The sequence below is a fragment of the Triticum urartu genome, chromosome 2A (assembly GCF_056163025.1).
Source record: "Triticum urartu cultivar PI428250 chromosome 2A, HENAU_Tu73, whole genome shotgun sequence".
NCBI lineage: Eukaryota > Viridiplantae > Streptophyta > Magnoliopsida > Poales > Poaceae > Triticum > Triticum urartu.
The window spans coordinates 150440628-150458511 of NC_141874.1; the positions used below are offsets into that span (position 1 = coordinate 150440628).

The 17884-nt window shown below is 49.5% G+C and overlaps 1 protein-coding gene across 1 annotated transcript; it reads left to right on the forward strand.

Moving 5' to 3' along the window:
- Positions 1 to 1628: 1628 nt before the first annotated feature.
- On the forward strand, positions 1629 to 4339 carry LOC125536400 (indole-3-acetic acid-amido synthetase GH3.8). Its single transcript, XM_048699612.2, has 2 exons — positions 1629 to 2608; positions 2717 to 4339. Exons 1-2 carry the CDS (start codon positions 2145 to 2147, stop codon positions 4098 to 4100), a joined length of 1848 nt encoding a protein of 615 aa, XP_048555569.1. The 5' UTR covers positions 1629 to 2144; the 3' UTR covers positions 4101 to 4339.
- The last annotated feature ends 13545 nt before the right edge of the window (positions 4340 to 17884 follow it).

Genomic DNA, 17884 nt, shown 5'->3' on the forward strand with positions numbered 1-17884 from the left:
ATTATCATACCAAGTTGGGCATTTTTTATATTTATATCAACAAATTTGTGAAATGGAACTAAAATTGGCAAATCCTTGGTCAACCGAGGCATAAACACGTATTTATTTATTTATTGATCGATTATTGAAACCCACATCTCATCACATGGTGTTTAATGGTGACGGCATCTAGATTGTGTGTGTTGTACCCTTGATCAACAGTTGCACACGTTTGGAAAACCCCTGTACGATGAAGATATTGAGCTGTGCGCGACAGCAACTTGTACTACTACCAGCGAGCAGTATGCAGCACGCGCCGAACCGCGTACGAACCAATAAATCAGGCCGCGCCATCCACATCAAACTGAATGAAGTGGAGAGCCTGTGGCCGTCTCTGTCTGGCTATTCTGCGTGCATGGTCACTGAAATCGTTACGCTGACAGACACGGGACGTACTCGTCAGCAACCACATCTGCCTGACTTGACCATAGGAACGCCGTGCGTGCCAGGCAATCCAACGTCATTTCAAATCACAAGATCGATGCCCGGGCATAATCGACATGTTATGTTCGTGCACTTGCATCACAGCCGATCGCACCTGTAACAATAATTAACAACTCCACCCGGGCAAAGACCAACGCAGCAGCAGCAAATCAGCTACTACTACCAAACAGTCTAGCGCACATGCAAAACACGCAGCCTCACCTGTAGTTAACAGTAATCTATAGGAATACTAGTTGACAGTAAACTAAGCAGCGCCCAAAGTGACTGTCACGGTCAGAATAGTGTTAGCCGCAGGAAATTCCACACGGGCGTGCATGGCAATGGCATCTTTGGACAAAAAGGGTTTCCAACACATACACATGGCTCGCTGTCCTCCTCGGGCTCACGTGAGACAAAATCCAAACCTTTTGCCCCCGTCATCCTGTCGAGCAAAAGGCGAAGCTTCCCGGCGCTTGCCGGCACACAGCCTCTGCGCACCCGCGCACGCTGAAACCCAGAAACCCACCCGTGGTTGCCTGGTCAAAAATGGGCGAGGACTTTCACGCCCGCCCGCGCTCCCCGTCTCGGCCGGCGTGCGGTGGCGCCCGCGGGAGCGCGCGCGCGCGCGGCCGGGGACGCGGTGTCGCGTGGTCACCAGCTCAGCTCAGCCCCCCGCTCGCACGTCCGGTCGGTCTGGAAGGTCTCGCCGCTCCACGCTGTAGCTAGCCGCCCAGTTGCTGCTGCTCACGCCCAATAATGCAGGCACGCACAGGCACAGGCACAGGCCGGCGAGGCGACCGCATGGGCGGTGCGGGCGGTGGCGCTCGTCAACAAACCACCTGCGCGCACGAGCCGCCGGCCGCTCACTGGCGCACTGGCATCCATCCGGTGGCGCGCATAAAAAAACCGCCGGTCAGCCCCCTGCTGCATGTTGCAATAAAAATTCCGGCGAGGCCGGTGATTCGAAGTTTCCTTTAACGCGAACCGGATCCCCACCCGGATCCCGCACATTTAGCGAGCAGGCCCCAATTTTTCTTCTCCTTCTCCCTGCGTTCGCGATCGCGCCGCGGCTCCGGGGACGGACGTGTCGCGAGGGGAGCCGGTCGAGTCGCTCTCCCAACTACTGAGCCCCGAGCGGTTGCGGTTCAATGCACGTCGCCACCACCACGTCGGTCGCATCGCATAACCGCTGCTGCCCCCGTTACATGCATGGAACGCAGATGCGTCAAGGCACGGCCGTCGCGTCGCGGTCGATGCGTGCACACAATGGCAACTTTGGCACTCGTATCCTTCACCGTCGGGATCGGCCGGGCCGGCAGCCGCGTACGTGCCGCTGTCCTTGCCGGCTGCCTGTCCACCCCCGGACGGGACACTGGGCCCTGGCTGCCGCGCCATGGACGGACAAGTCCTTGACGTATGTCATCGCATGTCCGTCTTCCCGGCCGCCGAGCTCCGTCATCCTCATCCGCGCGCCCCCCTCCCCTATAAATAACTGCCCACGCCGAGCCCTTCTGACACAGGCTTAGTACCACCACAGCAGCAGCCGATCGAGCAAACATTCCTGACCCTCGTCCCTCCCTCCCTCATACGCATCCGGTCGGCATTCTTTACCTACCTGCTACAAGTTCTAGCCAACCTCACAGCTCGCGCTCGCTGCTCTGCTAGTGTCTCGGATTCAGCAAATGGCGGCGATGAATGTGTCGAGGGCCATTGGCGCGGCGCTCCGGACCCCGGCCTCGTCACCAGTGGCGGAGGCGGCGGCCGCGGCGAAAGCCAAGGACGCCGAGAAGCTGCGCTTCATCGACGAGATGACCTGCAACGTCGACTCCGTGCAGGAGCGCGTCCTCGCCGAGATCCTCGCCCGGAACGTCGACACGGAGTACCTCAAGAACTGCGGCCTCGACGGCGCCGCCGACCGCGACGCCTTCCGGGCCAAGGTGCCGGTCGTGTCCTACGACGCTCTGCAGCCCTACATCCAGCGCATTGTCAACGGGGACCGGTCGCCGATCCTGTCCACGCACCCCGTCTCCGAGTTCCTCACCAGCTCCGGCACGTCGGCCGGCGAGCGCAAGCTCATGCCCACCATCAAGGACGAGCTCGACCGCCGCCAGCTCCTCTACAGCCTCCTGATGCCGGTCATGAACCTGTAAGTCGGCACTTGATGGCATTCCATGATCAAGTAATCTTGGGTGGCAGTCCAGAGCTAGAGATCAGCTACTGGTTGATTGATCGATCGATCCAATGTTTCTTGCAGATATCTGTCCGGGCTCGACAAGGGGAAGGGCCTCTACTTCCTGTTCGTCAAGTCGGAGACCAAGACCCCGAGCGGCCTGACGGCGCGGCCGGTGCTCACCAGCTACTACAAGAGCGAGCAGTTCAAGAACCGCCCCTACGACCCCTACCACAACTACACCAGCCCGACGGCGGCCATCCTCTGCGCCGACGCCTTCCAGAGCATGTATGCTCAGATGGTGTGCGGGCTCTGCCAGCGCCACGAGGTGCTCCGCGTCGGCGCCGTGTTCGCCTCGGGCCTCCTGCGCGCGATCCGCTTCCTCCAGCTCAACTGGAAGGAGCTCGCCGCCGACATCGAGGCCGGCGCGCTCAGCCCACGCGTCACCGACGCGTCCGTGCGCGAGGCGGTCGCGGGCATCCTCCGGCCGGACCCCGAGCTCGCCCAGTTCGTCCGGGACGAGTGCTGCAACGACGACTGGGCCGGCATCGTCAGGCGCATTTGGCCCAACACCAAGTACCTCGACGTCATCGTCACCGGCGCCATGGCGCAGTACATCGGCACCCTCAAGTACTACAGCGGCGACCTGCCCATGGCGTGCACCATGTACGCGTCGTCGGAGTGCTACTTCGGGCTCAACCTCCGCCCGCTCTGCGACCCTTCGGAGGTGTCCTACACCATCATGCCCAACATGGGGTACTTCGAGTTCCTCCCCGTGGACTCGGCGACCGGCGCGGCGTCGTGCGTGGACGCGGGCAACCTGGTGGACCTTGCCCGCGTGGAGGCCGGGCGGGAGTACGAGCTGGTGATCACCACCTACGCCGGGCTGAACCGGTACCGCGTCGGCGACGTGCTCCGCGTGACGGGGTTCCACAACGCGGCGCCGCAGTTCCAGTTCGTCCGCCGCAAGAACGTGCTGCTGTCCATCGAGTCCGACAAGACCGACGAGGCGGAGCTGCAGCGCGCCGTGGAGCGCGCGTCGGCGCTTCTCCGCCCGCACGGCGCGTCCGTGGCGGAGTACACCAGCCAGGCGTGCACCAAGAGCATCCCGGGCCACTACGTGATCTACTGGGAGCTGCTGACGACGGGCGCCGGCGCGGCGACGGCGGTGGACAAGGGCACGCTCGACGCCTGCTGCCTGGAGATGGAGGAGGCGCTGAACACGGTGTACAGGCAGAGCAGGGTGGCGGACGGCTCCATCGGGCCGCTCGAGATCCGGGTCGTCCGGGCCGGCACGTTCGAGGAGCTCATGGACTACGCCATCTCCCGGGGCGCCAGCATCAACCAGTACAAGGCCCCGCGCTGCGTGACGTTCCCGCCGATCATAGAGCTGCTGGACTCGCGCGTGGTGTCCAGCCACTTCAGCCCCGGGCTGCCGCACTGGACCCCGGCCCGGCGCTCCGACTAGAGCTCGTCGACGGCGATCGCCCCACGAAGCACGACGGCGGCTCCGCCTGAATGAAAATTTTGGGTGTTGCCGTCGGCGTCGGCGTCGGCATCGGCTAGTAGTAGCAGTAGCAGTAGAAGAGCGAGAGTGAGTACGGTGCCACCTTTGATGCTAGGAATGAGGCTGGAATATGGTTAATGGTTGATGTAACAGTCGGATTACTGCGGGAGTATGATTAATGATTGATGGTTAATGGTTGATGTGCTTGTCTGTCTGTCTGTATCTATCTATCGGGAGTACTTACGTATGATTTGTTAATTAATCCACGGAACATGCCTCCAAAACCGTACTGTACTTGCAAGATATCTCCCCCAATTATTGTTCACTAGCCGACACCTGCGTAGGCTAGTGGCCGACGCCGATTGTTCTTTCTTTCTTCGTTATCCTGCCTTTGGCCTTTCCGTTTTGCCACTGTGAGAGCTCGTTGCTGCTGCTCGTCGGAAAGTGTTAGCAAGAGGAGCACAAGTAACCGCGTCCCGTAGCTCATCGCCGCAATAATTGAGGCGTCCGCGGCTTCTCGCCGTCGATGGACTTGCACTGCTTCAAGGACGGCGGTAATCTGATCGTGAATGAGAGCTGTCTGGTAAGAGTTACGTAGATGCATTGTGCGATGTTGACGCTTGATTAGACCAGATGGGCTTGATGATCAGGCCATGACAAGCGTTGCCCATTGCTAAATCATGCATGCCGGACCCAAGCACGATCCTGCTGTCTGCGAGGGTCGGTCGTCAGGCCGTGTTTTTGTTTGAATGGTCTTCGGGGTACTGTTGTTGCTAGTACGAGCGGACCAGCTATGCTTTCTTGACTGCGCGGTCAGTGCTGTTGCGTTGCGTCTCCTCTGCTCGTTCTCCACCGAGTCCAGACTGAGACGATTTCTACTTGCATCGATCGCTCCCTTTGTCTTCTTTTCTCCCCAAAAGTTTTGTCTAAAAGGGGGTGACCGTCCCTGGTACGTTTGTTTCCCTGCTTCAGTGTTGGGTAGGAGTACGTGCACTGTGACCTGCACTTTATGCAAAGTGACGGTGAGGAATCCTTGCTTGGAATGGAACCGTGCTCAAACGCTTTTCTAAGCCAAAGCGGTCAAGATTTGTGGGCAAGGCACACACGTGCATGCGTTCGTTGCGTCGCACGGCCTGCTTTGACCGCGTTAAACCGGCGCGGGGTCGCGATGGCTGGGTAAGATAAGAGCCCGCTCGCTCCACCACGGTGAAGACGAGTCCAGCACGCCATGCCTGTAGACTGATGTAATATACGGCTTCCACGATTGCGGCATGGGAGGGACGACCAAGAAAATCCCGCGGCCGGCCGGGCGTCGATCGATCCCGCGTATCGGCGGCCGCGCTGCGCACGGCGGGAGTCGTCGCGTTGCCCGGCCGAGACACGGGCGCAGGTTCCCCTGCCGGGGTCACGCGCCGCTGCCTCCCCCTTGTGTTTTCGAGTCGCGTACGCCCCACGCCGCACGGCGGCCGTGTCCGCGCACCTGGGGCCGTGCGGGGGAGGTCTCTATTCTATGACCACGAGCCCATGACGCTGCCCGCGCCGGGCCGCGTTTGACTAAGGCCAACTCCACCGCGCGATCTCAAACGGACATCCGTTTTGTCCGGATTCTGTTCGTTTGGTAGGGATTTGAGGTCGTATCCGGACGTGTCCTGGGATGCGATGGTCGTGCGTCCACCGCGCGAACGCATCTCGGCCGTATCCTGTCCGCGTATTATTTTTTTGCAAGTCCTTAACTTTATTTCATCATTCATTTTTGGTACATGAAAAATGCATCATCACATTTTGACTAGTAAAGCAAGACTAAAGAAAATAAGAACAATAAGAATACATTTTAGAAGATAGTCAACTTCCATAACTGCCCCCTTGAGTTGGGTTAGAGCCTTCTCGATGCACTCATTGTTGATCTGTGGAGGAGGCTCGATCTGTCATCCTCCTTTCTTCTTCAAGCCAGAAGTAGATGTTGCTTCCTCAGACCTAGTCTCGTGTCTAGCCTCTAATCTAGCAACAAGTGCACTTGTCTCATTTACAGCCTCTATGCCAGCTAAAAGTGCACGAACACGTACTAAATTTCGCTCTATCAATATATCGATGTACTCTTCTTCCCAATACCAAAACTTGCATCCATTCTACGCAACAAAATTTAAAGTTAGCACAACTAGTCAAATCTAGAGCACAAACCGAAGCTAAAAAAAAGCGCATACCCCATCGTTTAAGCACTTGATGAATACCCATCCGGGATGTTCCGGCGTTGTAGAGATGCGGCGCACGACCATCCTTGGGCAGTGGTCGCACTTAATGAGTGGCAACGGTGCGCCGGCGAGCTTTTGAGTAAGCACCGAGCCCGGCCGGCCACCATTCGTGTATCTGTCGGCGGCCCACCGACGGTGCAGATCCGAGCGGCTAGAGGAGCCACTGCCGCATGTGGCCTTGCGGCCCTGCCAGGGCCTTCCGGCGAGGTGCCCGGCAAGTCCATGGCGCGGCCAGGCCTCCCACAACCGGCCGAGCTCAAGGCCGACCGGATCCGCCCCAAAACCGGCCGGCAAGTGCGCAAACCAGGTGGCCGTGGTTGGGTAGCTCGGCGGCGCCGAGGGGAAGGGGTTGGGCGAGCTCGCGTCCGAACTGCACGGCTGCAATGGCAGCGGCGGCGGCGGCAGCGAGGGGAAGAGTGGGGAAGAGTGGAGGGGGTGCGGCCGGAGGGAGGGAGGGGGGCGGATAGAAAAAGGCCCGTCTTGTACCATCGACGGGCGGGTCAGGGGAGGACACGCGCAGACTATCCGCGCGTCCGCGTGGTGTCCGTTTCACCCCAAAAGCGGCGCAAACTTGAGTCGCGGATGGGTCGAAAGCGGACACAAAACGGACAAAAATCCATTTGCTCTCGCACACTGGGCTTCTTTTTTTTGTCCTTTTTACCCTTAACGGATGGAGCCGGACAGGATAAGGTCGCGCGTTTGACTTGGCCTAATGGCTTTGTGGCTCTGTCCCGTGCACGACGCGACGCTGCCTTGACACGCAACAGCTGTCTGCTCCTTTCTTTATGTATGTATAAGCGTCGCGTCGCACGGATCGTGCGGTGTCGCAGTCGCAGAAACAGCTGACATCGACTGAGCGGAGCGGCGTAGCTATCCTCAGATTCTGCTAACGTTGATCGGGCTTGGATATTTGCACGGAGGAAGGCTTGATTCTGGCAAATGGATGCCAGTGTTCACGTCTGGCTTGGACAAGATGGCAGGAACGCGCGTAGCTATCCTCGGTGTGTGTTTTGCATGGTTCTTCTTCTTTCTTATTTTTCACGTATGATTAATGACAAACCAGTTAAATAAATAATGTGTTTGTAACTATACACGGGTGAAAGTTTTTGAGGATTGGGTTAACCTGTGGGGGACGGTTGTGGCGGAGCTAGCAAATTCTCGAAGCGTGACCACAATGTAACCTAAAGTACTCTCTCGATCCATTATCTAAACGTATTAGGTACATCCGTCTGAGCGATAATCAATATGGATTGGACGGAATACTTCACTTTGATATACTATAAGGACCATATTTAAATAATGTCATGTGTGTATTATACACAATCACACACAAATGTTTCATAAAACATAAAATTTACCAAAAATCTAAAAACAACTACGAAAAGGGAAAAACTTGGGAACAGCTGGCTGATCCAGCACGGGGCATTCGCCGCCTTCAGCACATGACGCGTGTCCGGTGTGTGGCTCGTGCACCGCACCATAGTATTCTCCGGCGTTGTCACAACTAGGTCTTCGTTGTAATTTTTTTGCAACATCACCTCTATTGCAAAAGTTGCTTCCGCAACAACACCTATGTTGCAAAAAAGTGAAGATGTAAAAACAATCTGCAACAAAACCTCTCTTGCAAAAGAAATGTACAACACAACTTTTATTGCAAAAGGTTTTGCAGCAAGACTTTTGTTCCAAAAGGGAACTCGCAACACGGCATTTAGTGCAAAACTGAGAACAACGCTTAGCCACGAGATTATGCCGGATCTAACGGCTCGCAACCCGGCGGATCTTCTAAAAAGATCCACCGATGCGTAGCATGTCCCTTACAAAAACTCGCCAAATATTAGTCACATGAATACATGATGAATCCTCAACCTTGCCAAATTTGGAAAAAGTATTTGTCAGTGAAAAGAAATCACGAATTTGAAAAAAGTTCACGCATTTGAAGAAAAATTTCACGGATTTGAAAAAGCTTTGCACATTTTAGAAATGTTCATAAATTTGGAAAAAAGTTCAAAAATTTGAAGAAAGTCCGAGGATTTGAAAAAATATTCATGCATTAGAAAAAAAACAGTACATGAATTTGAAATATTTCACAAAGTTAAGAAAAAGTTTAAGAATTTGAAAAAAAGATTTCAATTTGGAAAAGTTCACAAATTTGAAAAAATATTGAAAAACTAAAAACTAAAACCAAAATATATAAAAGAGAGGAAGAAGGAGAGCAGCGTTTTAGCTCCCGAGATCAGATGAGCCCGTGAGTGAACAGTAACGCGATTTAAAATAGAAAACAAATTAAAAAAATCTAATTTTTTGTGGTGAAAGATGTTTGAGTGTGTGATGTCTGTGCCAAATTTGGATAAGTTTGAGCATTCGAGAAGCTCGTGACAAAAAAAACAATTCAGGCCTGAGAGAAACATTTGAAAAACAACATTGTTCATGCTTGGATTTGCCTTTTTTGCCGTGTGCTACTCCATTGTCCAATAATCGCCAAATTTTGCATGAACATCTTGCACATGCCCGTCTTGCTTGCAAAAAAAATCAGATTTTTTTTCTATTTTAAATCGCATTACTGTTCACCGGGCTCAGATGAGCCCGGGCACCGAGATGGATTTTCCAGAAAGAAGCACACTTAACGAACGCAGTACACCGGGCAATTGTATGTTGCGTTGAGAAAGGATGAACCACTCCGGAAAAGGAGTCTATTTATTTTCTCCCAATTGGCTGGATTGTAGGGTCGAGAATTTAGTTCACGGGAAGGTCTCTAGTTCAAGTCCATGATGGCCTGGCCGCGCGAGGGAACAAAATAGAAAAAGCATCCAACTCTTTTATGCATACTTCACTTGGCTCGGGGGAGGGGGGGGGGGGGGGATATAGGTCAGTTGGTGGAGCTCGACTCTTGCAACTGGGTCGTTGCGATTACAAGTGTCTGTCTAATTGTCTAGACTGTAACAATAGAATCTTGTGCCTGAACCGATGGCTCACCTTTTCTAACTAATGGGAAGATGACTGAAACATGCCACTGAAAGACTACCGAGACAAAAAGATGAGCCGTCAAAAAGATAGAGGGGGTAGGATGCGCAGTTGGTCAAATCTAATATGAATCTTACATGGATGACATTCGGAGTCAGCGGCTCTCATAGGCTACCCGAAAAAGAAAAAAGAAAGAAAGAACGAGAGAAAGAAAAATAAACCAAACAAAAAAAGGTAGAAAAACCAAACAACAAAACATAGGAAAGGCCCCCGAACCAAATTCGTCTTGTAGTTCCCTAAAACCGAAGCTACCTGGAGTGTTATATGGGTCAACCCAGTGTAGAAGCGCATGAGTGCCACATATGCATAATGAAGAAAACAATGCCTAAGGCGCAGAATAGGGATTGGCCCTATGGGTGGTCCTATTGGGCGCTTCAGGTGTCAGGGAAGCTCCCTGGCGCCCATGCACCAACCCTGGTGGGCCGGCCCATGTAGAGCAAGATTCGATCGCATTTCTTTCCTGTGGGTTCGCTCGATCGCATTTGATAAACAAAACAAAAAAATCATAAAGATGGGAACAGGAACAAATTGTGAATTAAAATATGTTCATAGTTTTTCAAAAAAGTTCATCAATTTAAAAAAATTCATTGTATTTGAAAATTTTCATGAAAAATAAATAAATGTTCATGGATTTTTTTAAAAGTTCACTAAACTTTTAAAAAAGTTCATAAAATTTCAAAAAACTTCATGGATTTGGAAAAATTACATCGAAATTGAAAAAGGTTCATTGAATTTAAGAAAAACTTCATTCAATCTGAAAAGTATTTCCTCAAAAATTGAAAAAAGGATCATTGAATTTGAAAAAGTTCATTGAATTTCAAAAAAAGTTCATCGAATCTCAAAAAGAATTTATCAATTTGAAGATAAATTTCACGTATTTGCAAACATTTCATTGAACAAGGAAGAAAAAAAATAGAAAACCAACAAGGAAACCAAAATAAGAAAAGAAAAGGATGAATGAAAGAAGGAAAAGGTTGTAACTTACCACATCCTGTTTCCCTAAAAAAACTTACCAACCTTCCTCAAAGAGAAAGGTTACCGGTTCGATCACAACCAGTATGCCTTTTTTGTTGGGTTAAAAACATAGAAAAAAACTTAGATGGGCCGGCCCAGCGCTGGGCGCTTCAAGCGCCCGTTTGTAAAATACACAGTAATAGGAATTGCCGCCTTGCGCGTCCAGTTTACACCCTGGCGCTCAGGCGCTCCACTCGCATAGGTTGGCCCAATAATCAGGTTTCCCTCTGGTTAACTGCTGACCATTGAGCAGTCAACCATTGACCGATAGACTTTATGAAAAATCTTGGATTTGATTTTCTTTTAGAATCTGAAACAATATTTTGAGTTTAAAAAATCATGAATTCGAAAGGAGTTCATGGATTTGAAGAACAAGTTCATGAATTTTAAAAAATTCACATATTTTGGAAAAGTTCATGATTTTGAAACAAGTTCATGAATTTGGAAAAAGTTCATGCCTTAAAAAAAGTGTCCACACATTTGAAAAAAGTTCACAAATTTGAGAGAAAGTTCACGAAATGAATAATTTTTTTATTTGGAAAAGGTCACGAATTCAGAAAAATTCACAAATTTCAAAAAAGATTAACAATCTGAGAAAAGTTTTTATTTGAAAAAGATAATGAATTTTTAAAATGTTTGCAAAAAAGAAAGAAAGGAGAAATATAATTTTAAAAAGAGTACATAAATTTTAAAAGGGTTCACAAATTTGAGAAAAAAAAGAATTCGAAAAAAAGGATTTGGAACAAGTTCACGAATTTGAAAAATATTCAAAAACTTAAAAAAGAGAAGAAAATGACACTTATCCTCGTCAAAAACAAAAAAACGATACTTATAGTGACGAACTAGAATTAGCTCTATTCAGCGTGTAGGACGTTTCTCAAATGCTAAATCTCGCATACTGGTGTTAGCTACGCTCGCGTTCTTGACATGTGCTAGATCCACACCACCACTACAAAGGACAATAGAGCACCCTAGACCAAACAGTAAACACACGACAAAGATCTTCTCTTCTCGATACCTCCTCATGTTCAACACCTCGTCCACCCAGTCCACACTCTGGCGCTTATGATGAGCGAATTTTATGCATACTTTTAGAGTATATTTTAGTGCTAAAATCTCTTATATCTTATCCATCTAGCACTTATTCATGTTCACAATGCATAGTTTTTGGTTTTTACTTGTTTTACCAAATTCGTCGCACAACATTTATTTTTATTTAGTTTTAATTAGTTATTCGTTGTTTTGTGGTCTTTGTAGGTATGTTGGCTTGTACATGGACTTGGCACATCAAAAACACCAAGTTGGGGGACAAGCTTAAGAAATTCAAGGCACTAAACTGAAGCCTTATGGAGTGTTTGATGTTTTGACATTTATTAAAGTATCCAAAGTAAAGATCCACGACCACTGATGTATCGGGCTTTCCGGTAGCAATCCAACGAGCCCAGCAATGTAAAAAAAATCAGAGACCGTATAAGAAATAATGACCAAAATATGAAACTCCTCCTGGAGTCTAGAGATATCGATGGCATCTAGTACAACCGGGCGTGGGCGTACCAACACTCGTACTAGAGCCCGGCGCCACAGTAAATCTGGGAGTGTTTGATTTGGATCTAGGGGCAACTCTAAATCGGGGTGGTTGCTTCGGTTGGAGGGGGGTGGGGGTTGTAGAATAAGCTTATACTCTTAGGGGGAGGGGGGTTGTAGTATATATATAACTCAAAATGAAGCATCAAGTGAATACAAAACACAATGAGTAATATCCAACCTATGCATAATTAGGATGCACACAACCAAGTACACACACAAAAACACATTGGCAAGAGCAAAGTCATACAAGAACGAAGCGATGCCTAAGCGATGAAAAGAAAAAGGAAACGAAGCAACTAAAAGAGCGGTCTGCGAACTACATGAACGGCCATATCCATACCAATCATCTTTTGACAGCACAAGGACAACGAGGTTCTTCAACGGCAATGCCTTCAAAAAGGGAACAATGCTCAGGCGCCGCTGTCACCGAACCTAACCACCAGAGGTGAGAATCTAGGTTTTTAGCCTGAAGAAGAAGTCCGAGGATAATCGAGTAATGCCTTCAACGAAGTAACGATGCAAAAACATCGCCACTGCTAGGTATAACAAACTCGGGTTAGACCTACGGTTTTCAAGTCGGAGCTCGAGACCGGGTGCACAAGGAGTATCACCAAATCGAAGTCCATGATGTGTTGTCGCCGCTACTTTTTCCACGACCCCAACACCTAAATGCCTCGGCTAGAGAACCCATCGCCCGCTGTTGCACAACTATACCTCTGTGTCAAATCGTCGTCCATAGTATGCATAACCACCGGCAGGGGCCACCGGATCTGGATAGAAGAAACCCTCACGAAGACCCTTTAGTAGCCGCCGCAATCGATAGCTCAAGCAGCATCAGAGTGGCACAACCAGCGAGCGCCACAACATACACACCCAGTTCACCGCGCCCCCGGTCCATCGCCACACAACTATGGGGCCGCCTCCATGGACGGATTCGTTGCGCCCGAAGAGCCACCGTAGTGCAGTGTCGAAGGAGCAACAACCAGGGAATGTCAGCGCAAGAAGTAGGTCGTCGTGCCCTAGATCTGACACACGCAAGGGGCCGCCACATCGTAGGAATCCGTCGCTCGCTCCAGATCCATGCTGGCCATGACAGCTGGACTCATGAGGAGCAAGGGGTACCGTAGCAAACAACCCACTCGTGATGGCCGTGGCTATGGCCGCTTGGTGTGGGGAACACACCCACGAGCCATACATGCAACTCTTGGAAAGGTTTGCGTCCACGAGCCATACACGCTTGTGGGCCAGATGAGCAGACACGCCGCCACTGTGCACACCGGTGTCGGCTATGGCGAGGGGTGGCGGCCTACGTGCGGATACTGGCGACTAAGGTTGAGGACGCCCGTCCAGGAGCGACACATGACCAAGATCCTCTTTTTTTCGGAGCCGTAGAAAAAATTATAATATATACTCCCTCCATTCCCAATGCACGTTATTTGTGGCACTTATATCAAGACATGTGGTGGCATATTTATTTGGACTAGAATTGCCCCTCGTCTGCTCGTCTGACATAAATGTGGGTGCATTCAACTTTGCTGCGCTGATTCAGCGGAGGGTTATATTGGACTAAAGGCGCTTATGAGCACTACAATTTGGAATAATATCCAAAACCTTATACGCACTAGAATATGGAATAGAGGGAGTACTATATATGATTTTTGGAAAGTTGTTGTAACCATGGTGTATAAAATGGAACCTTCCCCCATCTAGCATGCTACATTTTCTTTACAATAACTCAATATTGCAACAAAAATGCTGATCCAGCCCCCATGGACGGATGCTTGCAATAGAAGTTGCCTTAAAAAACAACACTATTACTACTACATATCAAATTCATAGTCACCAACATTTGGTTAAATCAAACGAAGCCTAGATTCAAAAGTGAGCAAACATTATATACACAAGTCACAGACCTAGATCGTTCAAACTAAACGACGACTACAGACCATGGGGAACGACCCCGGGACGATGCACTCTGAAGCGGCCACGGACTAATGTTCTTGTTGACCATGTGGAGTGACACGGGCAGCTGAAATGTAGGCAGTAGCACGATCCTTACACCATCTTCTTAGCCGGCACACGAGAGAACAAAGATATACAAGTGCACGCCACAACAAGATTCTGCAAGGGTAAATAAACATAGATACATTTAGCCACCCGCAAAACAATAATAACAGAAACAGTTAGCGTACATAATTAAGATTTAGAACAGCTGGAGCAATTCAAGAAACCATACAAGCATAATAGTCAAGTTAACTAAATGAATTTCCCCGCAAAAAAAAAGTTAACTAAATGAATTGACGGTGGGGTTTAAAATATACCGTTCAGTTTGAAGAGCATAATAGTCAAGTTAACTAAATACTACTTCCTATGTCCCATAATATAATACGTTTTCTGACACTAAATTATGGGGACGGAGGGAGTAATGTTCATTAAATTGACGTATGTACAGAAAGCTCAAATCTAAATTCTCGTCAGACTAAATGCACCACAGTATAGGATTTACGTATAGACGTAGGCGAGCTTACGTACGTTTTGCAGCTCTAACTAAAATCCTCCAGCACACCAACAAATCGCATGAAGTGATGCTATAGACAGGCAGGCGTACGAGCTGCGTTTCCATTTGATCGTAGCGGAATTAAGCAAGGAAAGAAAACTTACAAGGCCGGGAGCCTAGCGACAAGAAGTAGGAAAGGCCCCAAAAAGTCCCAGAACGAGAAGCCAGGCTCCGGCTCCGTTGGAATCAGCACGGCGTCGATGAGGTAGACAACGAGATGGCCGCCGTGGACGACCATCTTGATGATCCTGGCCTCATTCCGTGACGGCGGCGGCCATGAAAAAAGTGTCAGCGTGCTGTTGAGTAAATAGACAATTTCTTGATTAAATTAATTCACGAGCAAATCACTAGTACGACATTGACATAAATAAACACATACTGATATTCAGTCAAGCTAGCACATACTACGCTAATTGCAGAAAGATGTACATATAACGCTAGCATGGCTAAAACAAAAAACAGTAGGAGCGGGATAAACGAGTTATACCCTCCAGTAGGCCATGCAGAGGCCGCGGCTTTGGTGACGGCAGCGGCGTCCTCGGCGGCCTTCTTGTCGGCTTCAGCTTTCTCGGTGGCGGCACGTTCGACGTCGGTGGACACGATGACGATGAAGGCGACGCGGACGTAGAGGAAGTAGACGATCGGAAGCGAGCAGTCGCGTATTCGCTGCCCAAAAACCTATTCGCCCCTCACCCCGTACAGGAACCAGAAGGGCGTGGTTTCGGAGACCTGCTCTCCCGTCGACCGTGTACGCGGCGGACGGGATGGAGTCACCGGCGGCAGCAGTAGCAAGGAAACGACGGTGGGCGTGCGTAGACGCTGCCGCGTGGAGAGACATGGGCTCGACCCACGTCCGAGTCCGTGACAGCCCATGATCCGACGTCTTAGATCGTGGCCCAGCTGTCAGAGAACTCTCCCTTAGTGACTGGCAAAAATAAGCGCGTAGGTGTGAGCTTGGCTCGGCTCAATCCCGCAACCCGCGGCGCGTCGTGACGAGGCGTGGCGAGGCGGGCGGCGGAGGAGGAGTGCGCGAGGGCCTCTTCTCTTCTCAAACTCCAATAGCATGTAGAAGAGAAACCCTTATAAACCACTCCAACTCTCCTTCCACTAGCGGGGTGGGACTAAACTTCCCACTACACCTAGTGCCATATAACCCACATGGGCCCTTAGAGATTTTTCAGAAATTGCTATATGGGCCAAGAGCCCATCTCAAATTTCAGCAATCCCCCACCAGATCTCGAGGGCCCATTGTGTCCTCTGTTCCAACTGCTGTTTCGATATACCAGTGTGTCAGTGAAGACCTATTCAGGTTGAACTTCGCCTAGAGCAGGTAGCTACACTCCTTCACAACTGAACAATGGACTATGCCTTGAATTGTCAGTTTGGCGTAAAGAAGTTTCACTACATGTCTTACTAGTACTAGGCTGCCGAAGGCTGACCCCTCGGGTGGAGCATATAAGTCACACTCCTGGCCTATTCACGAGCTTACTAGAGATCACCCCAATCTCATAGACTGTGACCAGCACTCGGGCTCACATAGGTATGTTCCTCCAAAGATCGCTTTGTAGGATAGCATCTTGCTTACATAAGCTTTGGAACACATTAAGACAATAGTCATCCTACCATACAGTATCGAGAGTATTGCATCTCCAACAGAGTAGGTTAGTATAGTTACTTTCCTCAGTTCACTACTGGCTTGTTTTCGCAGGTCCTAATTCACGGGATCTCCGATCACATAGGTTGGGTTACTACCATGGCAACTCATGTGGGTCTCATACCCATCTCCCTCGATGCATTATTTATCACAACACGTGATTGCCTTTCGTAAAGGGATCTGCCAGATTCTTAACCGTATGAACATAGTCCAACGCTATCACTCCGGAGTTTCTTAATTTTCTGACAGCTTTTAATCTCATTCTTATGTGTTTGGTGGACTTCATGTTGTTCTTTGAACTCTTCACCTTGGTGATGACAGTCTGATTATCACAGTTCATAAGGATAGCCGGAACCGGTTTATCAACCAATGGCAAGTCCATCAAAAGATCTCGAAGCCATCTCGCTTCAACACCAGATGTGTCTAATGCTGTTAATTCTGCTTCCATTGTCGATCTCGTTAAGATCGTTTGCTTGCAAGACTTCCAGGAAACAGCGCCACCTCCAAAAGTAAACATATACCCAGTTGTGGCCTTCATCTCATCAGCATCAGAGATCCAATTCGCATCACTATACCCTTCAAGTACCGACGGGTATCCGGTATAGTGAAGTCCATAGTTCATAGTACATTTCAGATAGCGCATAACTCTCTCAACAGCATGCCAATGTACATCACCCGGTTTGGAAACAAACCGGCTCAGTTTGCTCACATCAAACGCGATGTCAGGCCTCGTTGCGCTCGCTAGGTACATCAGTGAACCAATGATTTGAGAGTATCTCAATTGATCTTTAGCCATGCCTTTGGATTTTCGAATCAATACGCTAGGATCCTATGGTGTTTGAGATGGCGTGCAGTTCGAATATCCAAAACGACTCAACACCTTCTCAACATAGTGGGATTGCAGAAGTGTAATTCCACCCTCATTATCTCTCAGTAGCTTGATGTTCAAGATAACATCAGCCACACCAAGGTCTTTCATCTCAAAGTTCTGAGATAGAAACGATTTGACCTCCTCAATGACTTTGAGGTTTGTTCCAAATATCAGTATGTCATCAACATACAAGCACAGTATAACTCCTTCGCCCCCACCATGGCGATAGTATACACATTTGTCAGCCTCATTAACAACGAAACCAACAGATGTCAGAGTTGTATTAAACTTATCATGCCATTGCTTAGGTGCTTGTTTCAGGCCATATAAAGATTTTATCAACCTACACACCTTTCTTTCCTGACCATCTATCACAAAGCCATCAGGCTGTTGCATGTAGATTTCCTCCTTTAGCTGTCCATTTAGAAAAGCCGTCTTAACATCCATCTGATGGATGAGAAGACCGTGCGAGGCCACCAACAAGAGTAATACTCGAATGGTGGTCAGTCTAGCCACAGGTGAATAAGTATCAAAGAAATCTTGCTCTTCTTGCTGGTCATAGCCCTTGGCCACAAGCCTAGCCTTGTACTTTTCAATAGTACCATCAAGCCTAAGCTTCTTTTTGAACACCCACTTACACCCCAGTGGTTTGCAACCATAGGGACGATCAGTGATCTCCCATGTCTCGTTAGCCATGATGGAATCCATCTCGCTACGGACCGCATCCTTCCAGTAGTCAGCTTCTGGAGAGGCATACGCTTCTGAAATAGAAGTGGGAGTATCATCCACGAG

Excerpts from the sequence above, each read along its gene's own strand:
- LOC125536400 (XM_048699612.2), top strand. The coding sequence starts at position 2,145 with ATGGCGGCGATGAATGTGTCGAGGGCCATTGGCGCGGCGCTCCGGACC. Across the intron at positions 2,609-2,716 it reads CTGATGCCGGTCATGAACCT|ATATCTGTCCGGGCTCGACA; the intron begins GTAAGTCGGCAC and ends TGTTTCTTGCAG.